The 23,001-nt window shown below is 33.2% G+C and overlaps 1 protein-coding gene, 1 long non-coding RNA gene and 1 pseudogene across 2 annotated transcripts; 1 reads left to right on the forward strand and 2 right to left on the reverse strand.

Moving 5' to 3' along the window:
* Nucleotides 1-554: 554 nt before the first annotated feature.
* LOC120155828 lies at nt 555-1,499 on the reverse strand. The gene is made up of 4 exons (XR_005519004.1): nt 1,428-1,499; nt 1,078-1,149; nt 906-980; nt 555-831 (listed from the first exon to the last, which is right to left on the reverse strand). It is a non-coding gene; the product is annotated as an uncharacterized LOC120155828 (long non-coding RNA).
* A 1,793-nt stretch (nt 1,500-3,292) lies between these two features.
* On the reverse strand, nt 3,293-5,753 carry LOC120155927 (60S ribosomal protein L3-like). Its single transcript, XM_039167378.1, has 6 exons — nt 5,642-5,753; nt 5,364-5,458; nt 4,872-4,982; nt 4,461-4,765; nt 3,972-4,381; nt 3,293-3,556 (listed from the first exon to the last, which is right to left on the reverse strand). The coding sequence occupies exons 2-6, from the start codon at nt 5,446-5,448 to the stop codon at nt 3,298-3,300; spliced, it is 1,170 nt and encodes a 389-aa protein (XP_039023309.1). The 5' UTR covers nt 5,449-5,458; nt 5,642-5,753; the 3' UTR covers nt 3,293-3,297.
* Nucleotides 5,754-14,062: 8,309 nt separating this feature from the next.
* Nucleotides 14,063-14,978, forward strand: LOC120155785 (annotated as a pseudogene).
* The last annotated feature ends 8,023 nt before the right edge of the window (nt 14,979-23,001 follow it).

The raw sequence follows: 23,001 nt of genomic DNA on the forward strand, positions 1-23,001 counted from the left end.
CGTGGTATTAACTGATATTCTAACATGGTTTTACTTTTAAATCTTTTAAGTATATGAAATAAATATTAAATTTTATTTTAGAGATCGAGAACATAATTTGATTTGATTTTTTAGTTTCAATATGAACACTTTTAAAAGAGAGAAAAAAAGTACGTAATTTTCATCTACATCCTCAGGGAGTTAGGGTTATCTTTTTCACAACTTTTTTTAAAAAATTTTAATTGGGATTTAAATGAAAATATTCACACTTATGAAGTACCAACTTTGACCCATTTTAAAATTTCATCATAATAATATAATGACTAAATCCATAAGTTATGAATAAAACAGTGACTGAGAGAAGAGTTTGACCACCTTAATAATATCATGCAGTTGTTCTAAGGGAAGTAACTATCTTGGGCTTGGATTCAACTCATATTTGTCTTTGGGCAAAGAGCACATCATAATTTGGGTTTTAAAACGAGATAAATAAAAGATTTTACGTTAAAGATAAAATTAAAATTTTAAAGAGTACGAAATTATAAAATTTTATAAATGTGAAAAAAAAAAGATTATTAATAAAATATATAAATTACTTAAAATTTTCATAAACATATCCATAATAATATCTTCTCGACCCATCCTACTTTTAATCATTATTGAATTTTTATTACACACTAATGGACTCATTCAAAATATTTTTCTATACAAAAGCCTACAACTGCATTCCATCTTGCATCCACTACATGATAGTATGCTAATTTACTAACCTCATCACCTCGTCCTTGAGCATTCTGATCCATTGTTGTTAGTTCTTGATGTGATGAGAATTGAACATACACATTCCTCCCCCTGGAACATTACAAACTCATGCAAAGGATTTAGAAACAAGGACAGCAAGGAAAGCAAAGAAAACACTTGAATACCTAATAGCTGGTTGAACATTAGTGTTACTGCATTGCGTTTATGGCTGAAGGAACATCTTCCATTTGGAGAAGAGCCTAAACACAATTAAACAGGATAAGCACATGAAATCTAGGTGTGCATAGATTTTCAAGTTCAAGCAGCTAAATCTATTGCAAGAGAAAAAGTAAAAACCTGATTCTTTGCACCGAGCATTACAAGCTTTGTTATCACTCCAAATGGATGGAAAAGTTGAAGTAAATCAATCTGAAACAAACAGAAGGGGATGCATCAGGTAATGTACGTTCATCATTGAAGCATATGCACTGCAATTATACATGATAAAAATCCATACATTTTCATTGCAAGTTTGCAACCGAAGTTTATTAAGTTGAAATAAAGGTTTATTTGCTTGCCCTATTGAAGCATAAACTCTAAACAATCATGACCAGCCAAAAAAGAAAACAAAAACATTCATAGACGACTCCACAGAAGTTGGAAGTAAAGAGAAAGAGTAAGCCAAAAAAGGGGTAAAGAGGCTTTACTTCAGTAATTTCATGGCCAACGATGCGAACGTGAATGACTTTAGAAGGTTCCGCCATTTGCAAGGACCTGTACCATACTCAAAACACTATCCATTATCCTCCTTTCACCATACTTCCCCATCAAAAGTAATAAAACAATTCATTTCTAACCAAAATTGCAAGCAAAAGGGAACAAAACACTAATATATTATTTCTCGCTAAAATCAAATGTTTCACTACTTTTTTCCCTTTAACATAGCGGCTAATTCACTGCATCTAACAGTCAAATTATGCAAAATAAAAATTAAAAACAACTAATAAATCAGAGTGTGTGTTTTTTTCTTCTTCTAAAGAACAGAAAAGAAATCGCAATGAATTTGGAAGTGAAAAACAAAACAAACTATGTTCAATTGCGAAGAAATCAAGAGGAATTTTTTTAAAAAAAATACATAACTATAAAAGGGGAAGCCTTTAAGCTTGAATCTGCGGAAACAGAGAGAAGATGTTGATTTATTGTTTAGAGTAACATGTTTAGGGAACAAAATGGGAGCGTTATATCGAGTTAAAGAGGGAAAGGAAGGCGGTGAGATGAGAGAGAACTTGCCTGAGAGAAAGAGAGGGAAAATGGAGAAGAGAGATTTGTATTGAGAGGGAATCAGAGGGGAGTCAAGTGCGGTTCCCATGTTTTTGTTTTTGTTTTTGCCCTATCCTCTTTCCCCTTCTCGCCCTAAATCACCATTTAGTACCTAAATTTTTATTTTTGATCTGTTTTAATACTTAAATTTTAATATATTTTTTAAAAAAACATGTTTAAAATTTAGTTTTCATTTCCTTTCGGTATCTGGTAGTCAAAAAATAACAAGTTTAGTACCTAAATTATTAATTTGGGTTTGTTTTAGTAACTAAACTTTCAATTTTTCAAAAGCAATATTAAATTTTGAATGGAAGTACTAAAATAAAACAAAAATTAAAGTTTTTACCGGTGGAGTATTAAAATGAAACAAAAACTAAAGTTTAGATGTGATTTTGAAAAAAATTAAAGTTTAAATACTAAAATGGATCAAAACCTACAGTTTAAATACTGCATACGTAATTTACCCATTTGTCTATTAAGCTATTCGGACATGTGTCATCAACGTGCCGCCCTATGTCAACCGGGTTTAGGGGTGGGGCATAAGATTTGAATTTTGGATGCAACATCTTTTATTTTAATCCAATCTTATTTGATATTTAAAAAAATTGAATTTGGGTCCTATTAAATTAGGTTTTTAAAATATAATATTAGGTTGAAGTCAAATTTAGAGAAAAAAATAATTTAAAAAATATTATAATTATCTTTATTTATTTAAAGATAATTGTAATAATATTTTTTCTCTATATTTTTTTAGTTAAATCTATATTTTATTTTGTAAAAATAAAATTATATATATATGTGTGTCAAATTCGATTGGATGCAAGTATAAGTTTTTATCCTAAAAGATAAGTGCAATGAATAAAATAGAAGAGAGTAAAGTTTAGTTACCAAAATTGTAATTTACCCAAGTCAAAATTAAAATATTTATAATAAAGCACCTTATTGATCAGTAAACTATAAGATCATCGCTATTTTAATCATTAAATAATTTTTTTTATAAATTAGATTATCAAACTATAATTTATGTATCAATCAAGTCTTATTAGACTTTAATTTTTATCAATGTTAAGGATTTTATAATAAACTATATATTAATGGGATGTTTAGTTTTATTGAATCAGATCACTAACGCAATCAAAAGAAAGTCCAGCATTGAGTACACATGGTTCAAAACTCGGCGAGTTCAAACATTCAAGACAAAACCCGAAAAAGCAAAACGAAATCATCCAAGAAATTTCAACCAACTTTTTCCCGATTTTATGCCTTGAGCCGACCATAGAATTTCTGTTTCTCCTGTGTCGTCTGGAATCGTCCATGCCCGAACTTTGAGGAGGTGTCGATGAACTTGAGTTTGATTTCCTCGAGGGCCACACGGGATGTCTGGTTAATCAGAGACTGGCGAAGTGTAACCACCCTCTTCTTAGGTCCAACACAGCCTCCTTTGATCATCAAGTAATCACTCTTCACAACACCATAGTGAGGGAAGCCACCGATCGGGGTGATATCCTTCTCGGTCCTGATTAAAAATGCCATGTTAGAACATGTTCAGCAATTATATCAGCAAACCGAAACAGAAAACATCAGTCTTCTCCATACATCACCATGGAAAAAACTGTGAATCCGAGTAAAATGATTCGGGTATAATCTAGATAATTAAACACATTCAGCAATGGTATCGGGCAAAGCTGAACGGAAAACAATGGAACTCTCCATACAAGACCTTGAAAACAAGTCAAACCAAATGGAAGTAAAATGATTTAGGTTTATTCTAGCTAGTTGAACACGATCAGTAATGATATCGAGCAGATGCAAACAGAAAACATAAGAATTATCCATACAAGAACCTGGAAACGACTCCAAATCTGATTGTAAGTATAAAAAAATATAGGTATATTCTGGCAACTGGAACATAATTAGACAAATGCACTTACCTATCATAGTCGGTTATAGCCGAGTTAGTCTCATCACCAACTTTACCAACCCTGTAAACCTTCTTGTTCATCTCAGTACGGTGGTGGTATCCGTTCTGACCTGCCCTGGCAACTGTAAAGGAGACTCTAGCAGGATGCCAGGCACCGATACAAGCAACCTTACGCAGACCTCTGTGGGTCTTACGGGGCAGACGTGTGACACCCCAACGAGTCACAACACCTTCATAACCTTTACCCTTTGTGACACCGATGATGTCAATCATTTCATCCTTCTGGAAGACAGCATCGATGGGTACTTGCTTCTCAAAGAACTTGTACGCAAAATCAACCTTGTCGGCAATAGTGCCACCATTGACTTGGATCTCCATTAGGTGTGCCTTCTTCTGCTTCAATCCCTTCATTTTCCTAATCTGTAGTGCACTTTGTCAGAAAACGTCATCCACCCCTCAAAAAAGGAAACCAGAAAATAAGGACACATATGGTTACAACCTGGGTGTGTGCCAAGACCCTGATAACAGTGGCATATTTCTTCAACTTCTCAAGCTGAGCCGTGATACTCTTCTTCCCTTCTTCGCTCTCGTACTGCTTAGAGTACTTGGTGAAAGCCTTCTTCTTGGATTTGCACCAGTGCTTGTAGAATCTACGTTTGACCTCCTCACTCAAATGCTGAGCCCAGACGGTGTTCAACGAGCGGAGGCCACGTGGCGTCTTCACGTACCCGACAACCCCAACAATAACCATGGGAGGGGTTTCAATGATAGTAACGGCTTCACATGTTTCCTTCTTGTGAAGCTCTATACAAAATTAAACAACATAACATTAAACTCAAAATTACAAAAAAAAAAATCAACCAAAGAACATGAAAAATATTCCCAATTTTCATAATCAAAATGAACTTACTAGATCCGGGTTTTTCGACCTCCCTGACAATGTGTGTCATACCAGCCTTGTACCCCAAAAAGGCAGTGAGCTTGCATGGTTTGCTTGGATCATCCTTTGGGAATGCCTTCACTGCACCAATCAAAAACATCCCCATTTAGAACAAATCCATACCGAACACATAAAGTACCTAATGGAAACCCCCAAGTTCAAATAACATAGTATACTCCTAAAGTTTATACAGCTATAGGCTACAATGGTGCTGGTGAATTGCAGTATCAACATTAAATTGAAAAAATGAAAGAGAATACAACCAGTGAATGAGCCATTTGTTGGTAGGGTGGGAGAGGTTGTGCCCCAATTTTTTTTGGTAGAATAGCATTTTAGGTCCTTGTTAGTTTAAATATTAGTCAAATAAAGTATCTGTGCCTCCTAATTTTTAGATTTAAATACTTAATAGATCCTTGCACCTCCTGATATTTGATCCTATCTCCATCACTGAATACAACATACCTTTTCCTCTGTGACGAGAAGCTCGCTTCCTTGGAAGAAATCCAAGGGAGCCATGCCTTGGGTGCTCAAACTTCCTGTGAGACATTCTTCCCTTCCTTCACCACCCAAAAAATTATATACATAGCACATCAAAACACTAATCAAACCCATGTCTTTTCATTCAATCTATAAAAATAGCAATTAAAATGAAATGAAAAAGAGTTTCTGGTGATAGCAATTGGTTTTACTATAGAAAAAGATAGTAAAGATGGAGAGAATGCGTGGAAGAGAGAAGTGACCTGATTTGGGAGACTCCTGCACTGCGGCGCTGCTGCTTGGTGACTGAACAGGGAGAACCACCCAAAAAAAACCCTAGTTATAATGTTACATTTTCAAATTGTTTAAATAATTGAATTTACATAAAACCCCCCGTTTTCTTTCTGAAATTTAATTGGTGTAATGATAAAATTAATCCCCTAATTACACAAATGATCATTTTGACCCCTATTCTTTTTTAGAAATATTTTAACTCAACATTTTAATTTTTGGTCAAAATAGTTTCTGATGGATTAAAATCGTTAATCGACCAACGGTTAGTGAAGTTGTTGACGTTATATTTTTACGGCTTAATACAAAAATAAGTGCTTAAACTATATCCCAAATTGACTTTTAGTACCTAAAATTTTTTTCGTTAAAAATAGGTGTCTAACGTTTTCAACTTTACACTTTTAAGTGCTTGGACCATAACCACCATTAAATTTAGTCGTTATCTGACATGTTTCATTCATATAAATTTTCAATTTTTTTATTTTAAAAAACCCACTTAATTCTATAATTATAAAAAACCCAAAATTTATTTCCTCCACTATCAATCGGCCACCGCCGGCACGTGGCCATCATCGTCGACACCATCAGAATCGTCTCGCTATTGTGACCAAAATTTAATCCCCCACCCACCGTGAAATTGTGTCGATCATCATGGAAAGCGCCACGAAAGGTAATTGGATTTTTAGGTTTTCCTTTATTTTTTCATGTGATTCTAACGAATGTAATTGTTTGTACGTTACACGATCGCCATCATTGAATTCCCCGTACTGTTACAAACAAAACCCAACTGGTGGTGATCCTTCGTTATCGGATGTGGGGGATGGAAGGGAGAAGGAATGATGGGGGATAGGTTTGATTTTTTTAATTGTTTCCTTTAAAAAATCATATTTTATTTTAAAAAATAAAAAAAATTAAAAAAATAAGAAAAATATAACAATAAACACCTAAAAGTGTAACGAATAAAATGTTAGGTACCTATTTTAAGAAAAATCTTTAGGCACTAAAAATCAATTTAAGGTATAGTTTAGGCATTATTTTGTATTTAGCTTATTTTCAAATATGTTTAACTTGACATATATCATGTCATTATTTTGAGTGACGTATCATATGTCATGTCATCATTTGGATGATACAACACATATTATGTTATCAAATTTGATGATGTGACATTTATTATGTCTTCACGATATTTGAGTAACAATACATATGTTATGTTATCACTTCGGGTTATGTGATACAATTTGTCATTAGGTTTGATAATGTGACATGTGTCATGTATTCACCTTGAGTCTTTGAGTTAGATAACATATGTCATGTCATCACTTTAAGTGATGTGACACATACTACATCATCAAAATTGGTAATATGACATGTTCTATGTCTTCAATTTGAGTGGCGTGGCATGTGACATGTCAAAAATTAAACACATGCGAAAAATATTGTGTCGGCAACATGTGTTGATCATTAGCAAAATGTTTCAAACTTGTCCTATTATGTTTAAGAAATTAATGGTCTTCTAAGCTAGATGTTAATTTGCTGATTGAGATATGATAAAATTGTATTTTAATGATGTCTATTGACACCATTGTTTCTTTAAAGCACTTACCCGATATCATAATGTTTCAAGCATTGACTTCACAACATAATGTAAATGAAGAGTCGATATATAAAATATAGCTAACCGATTCTAGGATTATATTTTATCATATCATATTCAACAAGTTAACGTTCGACTTAGACGACTGTTAAATTTTTAATGAAAAATGACGAGTTTAGATTATATGAATAGTTAAATGACTATTTTATAACTTTTGATAAACGGTGACTCAACAAAGCAACACACTGCCTTATAGTCGAATATCATTTTGTAACTTTTAATAATTAGAAGACTCAATAAAGCAACATTCTATACTCGTTGGACCATTTATATATTTTACCCTATTGTTTAAACACTTCTTTTACTTATTTTTAGACTAAACTGCACATTTAGTATATAAACTATTACTTTTATTCTGTTTTGGTATCCTAACTTCATTTAAAAAAAACAAACCTAACATTTAATTTAGATTTCAAATTGGTACCCGTCATTAAAAATTTAATAGAATTGCCAAAGTGACATTTTTTTATTTGTTTCAATGATGATGTGTCATTATATTATGGTGTCACATCAACATTACTATTAGTTTTTAACAGTTGGTACCAAAATGAAACTTAAACTAAATTTTATATATAATTTAAAAAAATAAAGTTTAGGGTACCAAAATAGTAAAAACACTAGTTTAGATACTAAACGTGTAATTTATCCTTATTTTAAAGAAGAATTGTAACAAGGGTAAACTACACCAATGGTCACTAATGTTTGAGTAAGTTTTCATTTTTTCTACTAAAGTTTCAAAAGTAACAAATCGGTCACTAATGTTATTAATTTGTAACAAAATGGTCACTAACGTTATCGATTTGAACAAAATGGTCACTATACCGCCATCCTGTTAAATTGATGATGTGGAAACATTAAAAAAAGGTTAATCTTTCATTTTACCCCTAAAATACTGCTAAAACATCAAATAAGTCATTGAACAATGAATTTATATCTAATTTACTCGAAAAACTTTCTAATTTTCATTTTTTTCCAAACACACCACCACTTCCATTATATTTGAACCATTTTCCTTACAAAATGAAAAACACACTCAAAAAATTAGGAGCAGTTTCCTTAGTATTTGTTTCAATCACACTTAAACAAATATATATATATTTAGATAATAAGTTGCCTTCTCTTTTGTTGCAAAAAAAGAGTGAACCATTCTGTTATTTTTTTTCTGTTTCATTGTATATTTTAGACAATTAGTAATCCACTAACTAAAATCAAATGCTAAAGAGAGAATAGAGCACACCAATAAGTACTTTACTCCAACGCAACACTGCAAGATAGGAACAAAAACACTGAGTTCAAAGATTGGTATTGCAGCTGAAGATAATTTTTTTGACTTGTTTTGCTTAAGTGTGGTTGAAATGAATACTAAGGAAAGTGCTACTAATTGTATGTGATTTTTGTTTTGAAGGAATATGGTTTGAATATAGCGAAGGTAATGGGGTGTTCGGAAAAATGAAAATTATAAAACTTTTTAGGGTATATTAGATATAAAATCATTGTTTAAGGGCCTATTTAATATTTTAGCATTAGTTTACGGGTAAAATGAAATATTAACCTTTTTGTTAATATTGTCATGTTATCACGTTAATGGAGATGACGGTAGAGTGATTATTTTGTTATAAATCAACAACGTTAGTGACCTTTTGTTACAAATCGATATCGTTGATGACCGATTTGTTACTTTTAAAATTTTAATGGGGAAAACAAAAAATTACTCAAAAAAATAGTAACCATTGGTGTAATGTTTCCTTATAACAACAATGTTAAACTAACTTTAATCTGTCGGTTTGCTCTTAAATCTCATCCCGGTTCAAGTTGGGTGTGTGGACAGAGACCATTACAAAACGATACCGTTTCTCTAATTAGGGTTACTTACTACTAGCTATAAAAACCTCCCCAAATCGATTCCACAGCGGCATAGGACGGAGAAGGTAATGGTCTTCAAAATGCTCTCAGGGATCAACCTGGAGCTTCGGTTTTTCCTTTCCCTTTTTTTTTTTGGCTTATGATAAACTTAAAAAAGTGGAGGAAATAGAGAATGATGAAAATCGTATGTTCGTGCAAACGCAGCACCGTCGTCGGTGCTATGAGCGGCACTTTCCACACGAGATTTCTGACCTTTTTTTCTTCAAATTTCGGTATGTTTTCAATCTAGCATTGTTCAAGTTGAATGATTCCTCTTCTTAAAGTAAAAATGATTGAAAGATTCTTTTATTTGCTTTTCATATTTTGTTTTAAATTGTTTAGTCGAAACGTATTATTAGCAAACTCCTTTTTCACTATGAATCCAGTTTCAGTGTTTAGATCTGTGTGAGCTCCTTCAAGTTCACGTCAGTCACTTGAGCTATGGAATTTAATGTTTTGACTAGTTTTCACGGTTGAGTTTTTCGGCAAGAAACTGATACCTCTAGATTCATTTTCATCGGAAAATGAAACGCCTTCGATGATTTGATTATACTACGTATTACATTAGAATTGAATCTTGGATCACGAAAATTGAACGAATTATTCGTGAATATGATTATATGAACACTGTTCTGGGCACAAATCTGATGATTTGCTGTAAAACAAAAAGCTAGATTCCTAGAGAGTGGGATGTTCGATCTAACGAAATTAAAAGAAGCCTAATGTTAAAACTAGCTCTTAACATTTTATTTTGCATAATTTTTTTTATAAATAAAAATTATTAGTTAACAAAATAACTAATGTCGAGATTTGTTTATTCTAATGAAATGTGAGATATCTTTTAAAAAATAAGCATTAAAGGAACTATTTAATCTAATGGTAGCGATATTTTTATCTTAAAATGAATTATTTTAATCAAAATATTCCATAAAAAAAGTACTTATTAAGATGACCATTTTAACAAATATTAGAGACTAATTTTGACATTATACTTACAGGTTAAACAAGTACTCATTTTATGACTTAAATATATAAAATGTAAAAGATTTATAATATTTTAGTTTGAATATTTGAAATTTTTTTGGTACAAGAGATTAGAGGTGCACAAAAAATTCGAATATTTGATTTTGCGTAAAAAATATTCGAAACTGGATTTTGGAAATATCAGTTTTTTTTAAATCGGATTGAATATTTTAAAACCGGATAGTATAACCAGTTTGGTAAAAAATTGGCTGATTGGTTTTTTTACCGGATTAAAAATTGGTTTGAAAAAATCGGATAAAAAATCGGTTTTTTATTCGGAAAAAATCTAGTATGAGGTTTAAAAAATTAGTCGTTAATATAATCGTTGAGGGGTTTTTGTGATCGTTTTTTTTTACATTTTTTCTAAGAAAATTATCATTTTATCACCCTAAACATGTATAAATAGATTGGGAAAGTATTTAAGTATTTCAATTATCGTAAACTTTGGTGCAATTGATAATGATGTAATTTTAATAATATTAAAATCGGTTTTTTTATATTCGGTTTTTTCCAAACCAAAATTGGTTATACCATCCGACCTTTCAAACCGGTTAGAATCTTAACCGGTTTTTTTAAAATTCAATTTTTTTACTAGGTAAAAAAATTAGATCGATTTTTATCCGATTTGAATCGATTTTTTATCCGATTTTGTGCATGTTTACGAGAGACTATTACGCTTGCAGTAATTACAATCTTAATATTTTCTCCTTCTTGACATCAGCCAACAAAAAGGGATTATTTCCTCTTGTAGATCCGACAGTCTCATGCTGTGGCTATTTCCTTTATAGTTTCATGTCTATAGCGAGTTTCAGACTATAGCATATTGCTTGACAAGGGTCATCATCTTAATAATTAGTCTTAAATACAATTTCCTAATTAACTTCTTGTACTATTTAATTTATTCAAATTAACCCACCAAAATTTTAAATCTATACACTATAGTCACTGATATGATATTTGGGGTATTACACAACTGTTACTAGATTGAAAATAAGTTATTTCTATTCTTTGATGACTTTATTCAAATATTTAGAAAAGAAAGAGTAACATAAACAACAATTGAGACAGCAGATACAGTGAAAGATCTTGATGTAAAATACAATGCATTTATAGATGCATTTGTTGTTAAAGAATGAGTAAAAGGTTTTGAATCAAGAGAGGATGTTGGCGTTTCAACTTGTCAAATATATGTTAATATTGTCACTATCCTTGCAATGAAAAAAATAGCTAGTAATAAAAGGTCTCAGAATGATGAAGGGTTATTTGATCTTGTAGAGGAGATAAGTAAGTTTGATGTTGCAAACCAATAAATTACTCAAAAAAATTAAGGACATTATTGTATTATTTAAAATGGAGGCAAAAAGAAATGACCGAAGAATTTCAATTTTCATAAAAATCATGAAAATTAAAGGTTTTTCCAATGATGAAATGCTTAAAGCAGGAGAGTATATTAATAGATAGGTGCACAAGGTAGACTTTTTATTTTCTTTGTCAAAAGAATTCAGAAAAAAAAATTATGTGATTAAGAAATTACTTGAATGACATCCTTATCGATCATCTTTTTAACTTTGATCTTTCTATAGATGCGTAGATCTCTTTTTAATTTTGACTTTAGAATATGCTTTCAATTTTTTTTGTCTAGCTTCATTAAGTATATGTTAAGTTGGTTTTGACTTTGATAGTTTTTTGTGTATATAATATAACCAACATATATGCTTAAATTTAAAATGTAATGGCTATTATCTTTTGTAAGACTGAACATAGTTGTTGTTTTTGATGGTTAATGTTCTATTTATTTTTGTTTTGTAAGTGTACAAAGAATGTAAGCTTATAAACATTATATAGAAAAAAAATTATGTAACATGGATAGTTCATATGTTTAGACAATTTCCACTCAAGTATTTGATGTATATTTTATATTGAATGTCGGTGGATTTCAATGGAACATGGAGTGTGCATGTACAAAAATTATAGTATCTTTACTTTTTTAAACGTGTTATTTTTATTTTTTCAAACATGCTATACTTTCTTTGTTTTCCTATCAACAACTAGGAATGGAAACGGGTCGGGTTCGGGGCGGGTTTTGCTCGCCCCGTCCCCAAACCCAAAATGAATCCTCATCCCCGACTTGATCCCTGACAGGTTTTTTATCGGGGCGCCCCTTCGGGATTTTTTTGCCCCATCCCCGAACCCGACCCGAAAACATTTTATATATAATTAATATAAAATATATAAAATATTATATATATAACTAATATAAAATATTATATATATAATCGGGGCGGGGATACCTTGCCCCGAACCCCCGAACTTGATCGAATTTCGAGTTTTCCCGTCGGGTTCGGGTCATAATGCCATCCCTATCAACAATAGTGAACTTTGCAATGTGAGGTTTATCAAGTTTTATTAGGTACTTACATTCTGTTTATTTGTTATCATCGATGTTTAAATAAAAAATAAGTTAAAATAAAAACAAAAAATACAAAAAAAAAAATAGGCATTTTAGTTATTATCATCATTAATACTACTATTGTTGTTACTATAAACAAAGACGAAGAGCAAGACCTCAAATTCAATATACACCAAAAGATCTTGAAAATAAATTGTGTCCATTACCTCAAAAATAATATTAATTAGGATTAAAAGAATATATGATATATTTACCCTTTTAATCTACCCATTTATCTTTTAAATTTTGTAAAAAAATTATATAAAATTTATGAATTTAAATTTAATGAAAATATATAAATTAAAAATAATAAAATAATATATATTAAATGAGTTTTTATATAAATATTTTTATTTGAATATCCAGAATTCAACTTGTTAAAAAATAAATATATCACAAGGACAATTTGATAAAATATATATTCTAATAATATTTTATTTCTCTAACCAAACACTGTAGTTTTACATTCATGCCAAATACAATAATGTAACATTACCAATAATGTGTAAAGTAACATTACATTCTAGTAATTTTATTCCCGGACGTAATACTACATTTCATGAGCTAAACACCTCTTTATGGAACATTTAATTTAACAATTTTTATTGCTTTTGTTTGGATCAAGATTGAAATTATAAAATTTGAAAAGTACAAAGATTAAATTTGAAGAAGAAGAACTAAGTTTAAACTTTTTCCTAAAACAAGAACTAATAACAAATAGTGATTTAACAGATTTTGTTGTTATTGTTTAGATCAAAATTGAAATTTTATAATTTTAAAAATACAAAGACTAAAAGTAAACAAATCATGATACATAGACTAAATTCACGACACAAGCATAGTAAGGGTACTAATAAAAGAATTTGAACTAAAATGACCAAGTAATTTTCGGATAAAGTACACAAAGGATCCCTCGACTTCAGGGTATTACTTTGTTGAGTCCTTTGACTATTAAAAGTTATAAAATTGGTCATTTGACTATAAGTCATTGCTTTGTTGAGTTTCCCGACTATTAATAGTTACAAAATAATCATCATAATATTTATATGTCCTAGGTTAAATTGCCTTCAATTTTTTAACGGAAAATGATAGTTTTGAAAACATATGAATAGTCGAACAACCATTTTGTAACTTTTAATAATAAAGGACTCAACAAAGTAATACTCTATAATTAGGGGACTATTTTGTAACTTTTAGTAATAGGAGGACGCTATAGTGAGAGAGTCATTTGTGTATTTTACCCTTTTCATAAAGACTAGTAAACGAATCAAGTTGCAACACGTTATCTCAGCCCCATTGCAGTTTGCGAAAACAATATAAAAATGGGAACCCTCTGTTAATCGAAAAACGGATCCACGCGCCCTCACACGCGCTGTTTGGTCTCCCTGATCCCAACAGAATAGCAAACCAAAAAAGTACGACAAGTTCAAAATCCCCAAATATCCCAAAAAAAAAATCCTAAACCCTAGATATTATCTCGAGAGGGAGAGAACTGGAATTTTCCATGAGATAATCTATCTGTAGGAGTGGAATTGTTTCCGATTATGGCATCGTCTACTTCAAATTCGCGAAATTTGGATCTCTCCCGATGCACTACTATTTCTTCATCTACAAGACCCCAACTTTCCACCGATCAAAACAGAAACGACGATAACAACAGATTGAGCGCGGAAATGAAAGTCGATGGCATCCTCCGAAACTTTTACTCGGCGGCTCCCGCGACGGAGACAACTCTGGTCGATGCTTCGTTCACTGTAATCGACGCTCCGGTTCTGAATGCTGTCGCGGATAATTTTGAAGCTTCTCAGGTTCAAGCTTTAGCGGATTTTAATAACAATGTTGTGAGAAGTGTGGATGAGGTTTGGAGGAAAATTGTATCGGGCAAGAGGAAAGAGATAACAATGAAAGAGGAGGCGCCGAATGAGATGATGACTTTGGAGGATTTCTTGGCGAAGGCTGGTGCTGTGGAGGAAGAGGAGGAGGTTAAGTTACATACGGATAGGTTGGGTGGTAGAGTGTACCCGTTCGATCCGGTGGGAGGGGTGCGTTTCAGATACTGGATAAGATGGAGGGGTCAATTGTTGGGTTCGGGAACGGGATGGAAGTTATTGGGAGTGGAGGTGATGGAGGGAGAGGGAAGAGAGGAAGAGGGGTTTTATTGGAGCCGTTGGGTAAAGCGGTAGAGCAGCGACAGAGAATGATGATTAAGAACAGGGAATCTGTTGCCTAGTCCCAGGAAAGGAAGCATGTATACAATTGGTTTAGTTCTTTTGATTAAATTGTGTCATCTTTAATGGATTGTTTCTTTTAAAAAATTTGATGTTTTATTTTTTTTATCGTAATCGTAGGCATACCAAGTTGAATTGGAATCATTAGCTGTAAAACTGGAAGAGGAGAACGAGTGGCTTTTGAAAGAAAATGTATTGAATTTTTTTCTCAACTTTTATCACCTTCATGTCGAAACGATTTTTTTTTTAAAAAAATGAGATTTTGAAAATCACATCAATTTTTAATTTATCTATTTCAACTGATTTTTAATTAAAAAGTAATATGATTAAAAAAAATCTATCGTTTTGAAAAATTTGGGATTCCTTAAAAATAAAAACGTATAGTTCGAAAAGTCGCCACCAATCCTTGATTAGGGTGTGATTGGGCACCCAAAAATGTTTTGTCCTTTTAAATAAAAATTAATTTTAATTAAAACGATAAATTTAGGTATGTGTTACCAAAATTGAGTTCGGGAGTCGGTTATGCGTGGGGAAGGATTAACACCCCCACAGCGCACTAAATCAGTACCTAGTTGATTAATTAACGTCTTTGCAGTGAACTTTACAAATTCGAACTTAATTTGACTTTTGATCCCATAAAACAAAGATGTGAATTTTATAATATTCAAAAGCACCTGAATAGATTGAATTAAAATTATCGAGTTGTTTTAGAAAGATAAAGAATGTTCGATTATTTAAAATATCGAGACCAAATCTTAGATGAGTTGTAACAATCTTTTCTCGAAAAATTTAAATAATCGAACATTTCTTTTTCTTTCGTTCCCAAATTTTAAGTGACAAATCAATTTTTTAGGTTTCACTTTCGGGATACGCTTTTAATTTAAAATCGTCAAAAGTAGTTCTCTAATAAGTTAAGACAAACCCCTCACAATGATTTTAAAATAAAAAGGTATTCCCCTAATCCAATTATTTGATAGGGTCAAGTTATGCACGTGGGGCAATATACAAATTATGAGTGCACCCTAAATATTAATTAAAAAAAAAGATAGTATTGATATGTACAAAAAAGCCACGATTACATACATGGTAGATGTATATCTACAACAATTAATAAATGCCTAAACTATGGCTATATACATGTACACGCAGAATTCTTTAAACAAATGTCTTAAATAAGTATTAATTGCAAAGAAAGGCATGAGACACAATTATAAAATATTACATAATATTTTAAGCACCAGGTCATGTCAAAATATATCTATAATATATACATAGAATACCATCTATGTGCATACAAGAACGTCATAAACACGGCAAAAAAGGTAAGAATCATAATACAAATATCATACAAGAACAGGCGCTAAAATCAAAGTATAACCATTATCCTATAAGACTAAAATGAACCTTATTGTAAAAAGACTTCAAATGTATAAGAAAAGGAAACAGGGTAAAATGAAACTGATGACTAAAGACTAAAATTAAGGGAACTAGATTCACAAATTTATAAACCTTGAAAAGAGGACTAAAATGCAATGAAATGAAAACGGGTAGACAACAAAAAATAACCCATTGACCAAAAGAAAGCAAATCATACCCTAGATGAAAAAAATAGCTTTTAAACCTAATGTATTTACCTAAAATACAAAAAGAAAAACAATTCATACTTTCCGTCTAGCCACCTCTCTTATTCAACTCTCCATTTCACTCTCACTCTCTTACGTTATGAGAGAAGATGATCAAAGCAACCCAAAACAGAATACCCCAATTTCAAACAAACTCCCCAAATCGAAATGCTTTAGGAACATTACCTTCTACCGGTAAAGGCTTTTCCACGATCCGATGACGAACGGTGACACTCCTCGAAAGAAAAAGGTGAGATTTTTAAGCTATTTTCTCTTTTTTTTTTCAGGGTTTTTCCTCTTTGAATACGTTTGCTGTGGTGGATAAAAGAGATAGTTTTTTCGTTTGATTGTTGTGTGGATTCTCTCATGGAGAGTTCGATTGATTTCTTTCGAAAATGTCTTCTCTGTTAACGCGTATTGCTTGATTTTGCCTCTGTGTTGGATCGTTTGAATTTTTGCTCCTGGATTGTTATATCTGCTCTCGTTTTTTCCCTCTGGTTATATTATGTTAATGTTTTTGTATGGAAAAACAAAAAATGGAACAATTCTCCATTGCTTTTTATTGATATCCAAAAATGGAGGGAAGCCCCTTTCTTTACACTGTATTTTTCTCGCTTTTTCTCTTGCTAAAATGCTCTCCCCTTATTTGTCTGTGTAATTTGTCTAAAGAAAACTCCCCCTTTATAGTTTTTCTTCATTGCTCCTATATCCCTCACCGATTGTTTTAGTTAACAGCTGATAACTGACCAGTTACCATACATGGCTGAAATTCCTTTTTTTCCTGATTGCAGTACATCAAAGCAGTTGCATGGTTAGACAGCTCCAACCAACCGATCCATTGGTCCGGGCTTGCTCCCAAACCGGGTCTTTATTTGGGTTATGCACAGGTTGGGTTCTTCTTTAGGCCTGCCATTGATTCGGGTCTACTCCGACTTGGCCCTGGACAAATCGAGCATCTACACTTTATTCTTATGAATTTATGATTTCAGATAATGATCGGAATGGTTAATTTCCTCATTAATTACTTGCTAAAGGCGGGAAATTTCTTTTATCTGAGACACATAGTGTGTCTCTTGTCCTCAATGTAGTTGAAATGACTTCCTCTAGAAGAGATGTTATCTTTAGCTGCCTCTGAAAGGATTTTGTTTTAAATCTAGGAGCTCCTGTTTTGGTCAACTTTTATTCTGAAATTTCCAAATGTTGATAATAACAATACTTTCTAATTTTTTAGCGTAGCTATGTTTAACTAGCTTGATGCATCTTCCAACAATAAGTTTCACAATATTCTCTTGGACTCTACTATAATTTCCTTGCCTATCATGTCCATAGTCTTTGTTGTATTGGGCTAGTGATTATTTACCATATAAGCTCCCAAGCTACTTGTAAGTTATAATCTCGTTTTGTGGTGTTCTTTCACTTATCAGTTCACATCTTTCAGTTTCATGTTTTCTATAGAAAATATTCGTTATTTTCTCTGTGTTGTGTTTATGGACTATGGTCCCTTAGTCCTTAGGTATATGGGCGCATCCTACACTGCTTTATGCTCTCAAATTTAGAAGCCTTGCATTTTCAAGAACTTAGTATGATTAGATTCACCTAAATACATATATCCGTGTACAGTTGGCTTTAATTCTTGGTGGATATAGCTTGAATATGAATTTCCTAGATTTGCCATTGTTGCAATTATTCAAGCAGAAGCACACATGCATCCGAACGAACATGCATGCATATACCACACTTAAAAATGAACAAATTATTCAATGCATGATATTTCTTGCCCTTATGCACGTTACATAAATCATATTTTACCCAGCAAAACACTTCTCGCCCTTATTATGCATCTCATGTATGAGGTGTTAAGTCAATTGCTTGGAAGGAACTAAGTTTTAACTTTACCCATCTTATTTCATGTATGTTTCTGTTTTCATTTCCTGGGTCTCGATTCCTTGTAGCTTTTTTTATAGGAATGGTAGGCCTCGTTAAAAACCCCCTTCATGATTGAGGATCACAATGTGCTCCTTAATCAGTGGAAGGAGGGAAAGAGTGCCTAAATAATTCATTGATAACCACAAATTACAAAACTTAAAAACAACCATACAATCTCTCTTACAAATAACCTACCCAAAGCCTAACAGATAACCCAACCAACCTAATGAAAACATCGTATCTATCCAATACCAGCCTTAGCTAATCTATCAGCCTCAACATTGGCTGACCTAGCAACCCATTTAATACTCCCATTCAAACCTCTAATCATATCAATAATAGCTGCCACAATGTCTGAGTACACATAGGGACAACGGTTGATATTCTTGACTCATTCTACTGCTAATTTACTGTATGATTCAACTAATAACCTATCCTTAAAACTCTGCTGAATCGAAGCAAAAAATGATAACCCTTTCTTAATAGCCTTAAGTTCTATCAAAATAGGAGGACCTGGACCAGCAACCTCTTGAAAGGAACCAACAACGAACCATCGTGAGCCCGTAGGATGCCCTCAACACTACTCTTCCTCCAATCTGCAGTCACGACCGCATCAACATTCAACTTAATACAGCCCTTTGGAGGGTGAGACCAAGACACAACTTTGATAATAAGAGGGCTTGAGAAAGAGAAACAATCCCCAAGTGTAGGGTCACAGATTAGGTAGTCCTTAGAAATAGATACAACCTTGTAGTAAGCTAGGAACCAAGCAGCCAACCTACATCTTGCCATAAAGAATAGATCAATCTGATCTACCCTTCCCCCTCGAACATAACGGCATTCCTACATTTCCAAATTGTCCATAGAACCACCCCCGGAATGAAGGTCCAAATTTTAGAATTAGGAACCAATTCATCCCAAGCAACCATAAAACTTTGAGCATTGACTTGAAAAACTGAAGAGACTCCCCAAAGACTCATAAATTTGTTCCATAAAGACCACGCCACCAAGCAAGAAAATAATAAGTGTGATGAGGTTTTATCCGCCTTTTCATACAAAGGGCAAGCAACATCAACAATAGTTGCGACTCTTCTCCTCTGTAACTCAAGTTTTACTGGCAATTTCTGCAGCACCACTTGCCACAAAAATACCTCCACTTTAGGAGGCACTAAACCCCTCCAAACGTAATTCTTCCAAAAAGGATCTTCTGTACCAGTAGGACAACAAGACTTAACACACGAACTAACAGTATAGACTCCTTCCCTATTTCCACACCAAACCAACCCATCCGATAAATCCTGAGAAAGAGTGACATTATGGATCAAAGCCATTAAATCAGCATACTGAGACAGTTCCCAATCACTCAAATGTCTTCTCATATTAACATGCCAAGACCAAACTGTTGACTGAAACTCCCCAAACTCAATAAGCTTCTCATTCTTGTTTATAGACAACACAAACATTCTGGGAAAAACCACTTTAAGAGGGGAATCAAGTGCCCAACTATCAAGCCAAAATCTGATGCTCCCTCCATCCCCCACTTTGACTTTAAACTTACTTAGAAACTTATCTCCAAACTGATCTTACTTGAAATGGTTATGGACCACCGATTTCCAAATTCAAGAAGCATGTGCAGGAAGTTTCTCATTAAACATCAGAAAACTGGGATCCATATTGTATTTACAGCAGATAACCTTCTTCCATACTGACTTTTTATCATTAGCAAACTTCCAAGACCACCTCTCTAATAGAGCTCTATTCATATAACTAATGTCCAAAGCACCAAGACCACCCACACTTTTTCCAGAGCACATTTTTGTCCAATTAACCCAATGGATTTTTTTGGCCTCAACTCCTCCCCATAAAAATCTGGCCATAATGGAATTTAGCTTGATAATCACCGATGAAGGAATCTTGAACATGGACATGAAATAAATAGGAAGGGAACCCAAAACTGCCTTCAGTAAAACCAGCCTCCCTGTCATTGATAAAGTCTTCGCCTTCCATGTGGCTAGCTTCGAATGAAACTTTTGAACTATCGAATCCCACAACAACATAGAATTTCTCTTAGCACCAAGAGGCAACCCCAAGTACTCCACAGGAAAATGTCCTACTGAACACCCAATAGCATTAGCCCACTGACGAACCACTTCCTCATTAATATTAATACCAAATAATCTGCTCTTAAACATATTAAGCTTCAGGCCAGACATGACCTCAAACACACGAAGAATCCTCTTAACATTAAGAATCTGAGTCTTCGAAGCATTGCAGAAAATGATGAGATCATCTGCAAATTGTAGATGAGATAAATTGATCGAGGCCTCATCTGTACCAACCACCAAACCACTAAAAAAACCCAAAGATACTGCTTTACGGAGCAGCAGATGAAGTAGTTCTCCAACAAAATTAAACAACAAAAGGGATAAGGAATAACCCTGTCTAAGGCCTCTAGCCATAGGAAATTTAGTAGTTAGAACCCCATTTACCAAAATTGATACCGAAACAGTAGAAACACGTCCGAATCCAACTACAACATTTTGAATCGAACCTCATCTTAGCCATGACTTTAAATATAATATCCCAATCTACCGAGTCATAAGCCTTCTTGAAGTTTACCTTAAATACAAAACCCTTCAAACCTTTCTTCCTCCATAAATCAACTCATTCATTAGCAATAAAAGAACAATCCAAAATTTATCTTCCAGGAATAAAAGCAAATTGAGTCTCACTGATAATATCATTATGCAACATCTCATCCTTCTCGAAAGACACTTAGAAAGGATCTTATACATCCCACCTACAAGGGAAATATGTATGAAATTATCTAAGTTTCCAACATTTGAGCCTTTCAAGATGAGGGTTAAGAAAGAATGGTTAATGACATGCTCCCACTCCTTTCCTAAATAGAAATTATGGAAAAACTTCAATATATCACCTTTCAAAATAGACCAGAATTTCTTAAAAAAAAACCCATGTTCAGCCCATCAGGCCCAGGGGCTTTATTACTGTCGCAAGAATTGATAGTCTCCCAAATCTCATCTTCTGTAAACTCATTCTCTAACAAAAGATTATGGATCTTTGGTAGTGACACCATCAACGTTGAGAGCAAGCAGAGAATTCTTCCTTCTCCTAATGGATGCGCAAGTGTGAAAATACTTAGAATTACGGTCTCCATAATTAACCCACTTCTCTCTCGAATTTTGAACCCAAATTTGCTCCTCGATTCTGAGTAGTCTCCAAAGTTCATTTCTCAAGAGCCTCAACTTTGTCGAATTGACAACAGCATTGTGAGACATATTTTGTTGCATCCTCATTTCAATCTGATGAATTTTATCTTGTATCACAAAAATGTCCACTAGAGGAAACTGTTTTCTATCCCTAGACCAGCTCTTAATAGCAATCTTAGTATTCCTGAGAATGTTAAAAATTCCAGCACTTGACTTCTCTTCCTTGAACACCTTAATAGACTCAGCAACCATCTTCTCAAAATCATCCTCATTCAATAAATAGCTAAACAGCCTAAAGGGTCTCTTACCCCAATTTTCTTCCCCAGTCTCCAAAATAATTGCATTATGGTCGGAAATAGATTTAGGCAATAGAAACTGGTTGATATTGGAGAATTCTGCTAAGAAATAAGAGTTCACTAGAAACCTATCTAATTTTACAAAAGTCGGCAACTCCCGATTACTGCTCCAGGTAAAAATCCCCCCAATAATTGGCAAATCAATAAGCCCCGCTTGTTGAATAAAATGATTAAAAATTTCCACTGAATTCCTGTTCTGAGCTCTGCCTAACTTCTCCTCTTCATTTAAGTAGGCATTGAAGTCCCCACCCACACACAAAGGAATACTGAACCCGCTTAAAAACATTTCCAGATCATCGAAAAAACCAGCCTTCTCTTCCTCCACAGACGGACCATATACGTTTATGAAGCCACACCTAAAACGGTTGGACTTGAACTTACCAAAGACAACAATAAACCTCCTATGAATATGCTGATCTTATACCTCAAAAGTATAATCATCCCAACAACTTAAGATACCACCAGATGAGCCAATAGCTGGTGACTCAATGAACCCCTACAGCCTATTCAAACCACTTCTCATGAAAAAAGATGTTGGAAACTTTTCTAGTTTTGTTTCTTGAAGGAAAAGAACCAATGGTTTTTTCTCAGAAACAAGTTTTTGCATAGCCCTATGTTTCTCTTTTTTACCCAACCCCCTCACATTCCAAGACAAGATACTTAGCTTAGTCATAATACTCAAAATGAATATAACCCAAAATAGCCAAAGGACATAACTCGAGGTCAAGTAGCCCCACTCAACCCTTTCTCCAATTCAACAATCTTATTTAGAAAAGCTTCCTTCCCCTCTTTGAAAGATATTCCCAATATCTTGCTAATTTCCCATGTAGTAATTGCTTCCTCCAATAGAAAAGGAAAAGCTAAAGAGGATATTGTATCAACACTAGTATGATCTACTGCTTCCCTAATGAGATGCCTTTTAAGTCTTCTGTAAGGTCT

This window comes from Hibiscus syriacus, unplaced genomic scaffold (genome assembly GCF_006381635.1).
Source record: "Hibiscus syriacus cultivar Baekdansim isolate YM2019G1 unplaced genomic scaffold, ASM638163v2 tig00111208_pilon, whole genome shotgun sequence".
Taxonomy (NCBI): domain Eukaryota; kingdom Viridiplantae; phylum Streptophyta; class Magnoliopsida; order Malvales; family Malvaceae; genus Hibiscus; species Hibiscus syriacus.

What these genes read in the sequence shown, in the direction of transcription:
- LOC120155927 (XM_039167378.1), bottom strand. Translation starts at nt 5,448, where the DNA reads ATGTCTCACAGGAAGTTTGAGCACCCAAGGCATGGCTCCCTTGGATTT. An exon ending in TTCTCGTCACAGAGGAAAAG is followed by an intron (nt 4,983 to 5,363) that starts GTATGTTGTATT and finishes TGATTGGTGCAG; the next exon opens with TGAAGGCATTCCCAAAGGAT. An exon ending in GGGTCTTGGCACACACCCAG is followed by an intron (nt 4,382 to 4,460) that starts GTTGTAACCATA and finishes AGTGCACTACAG; the next exon opens with ATTAGGAAAATGAAGGGATT.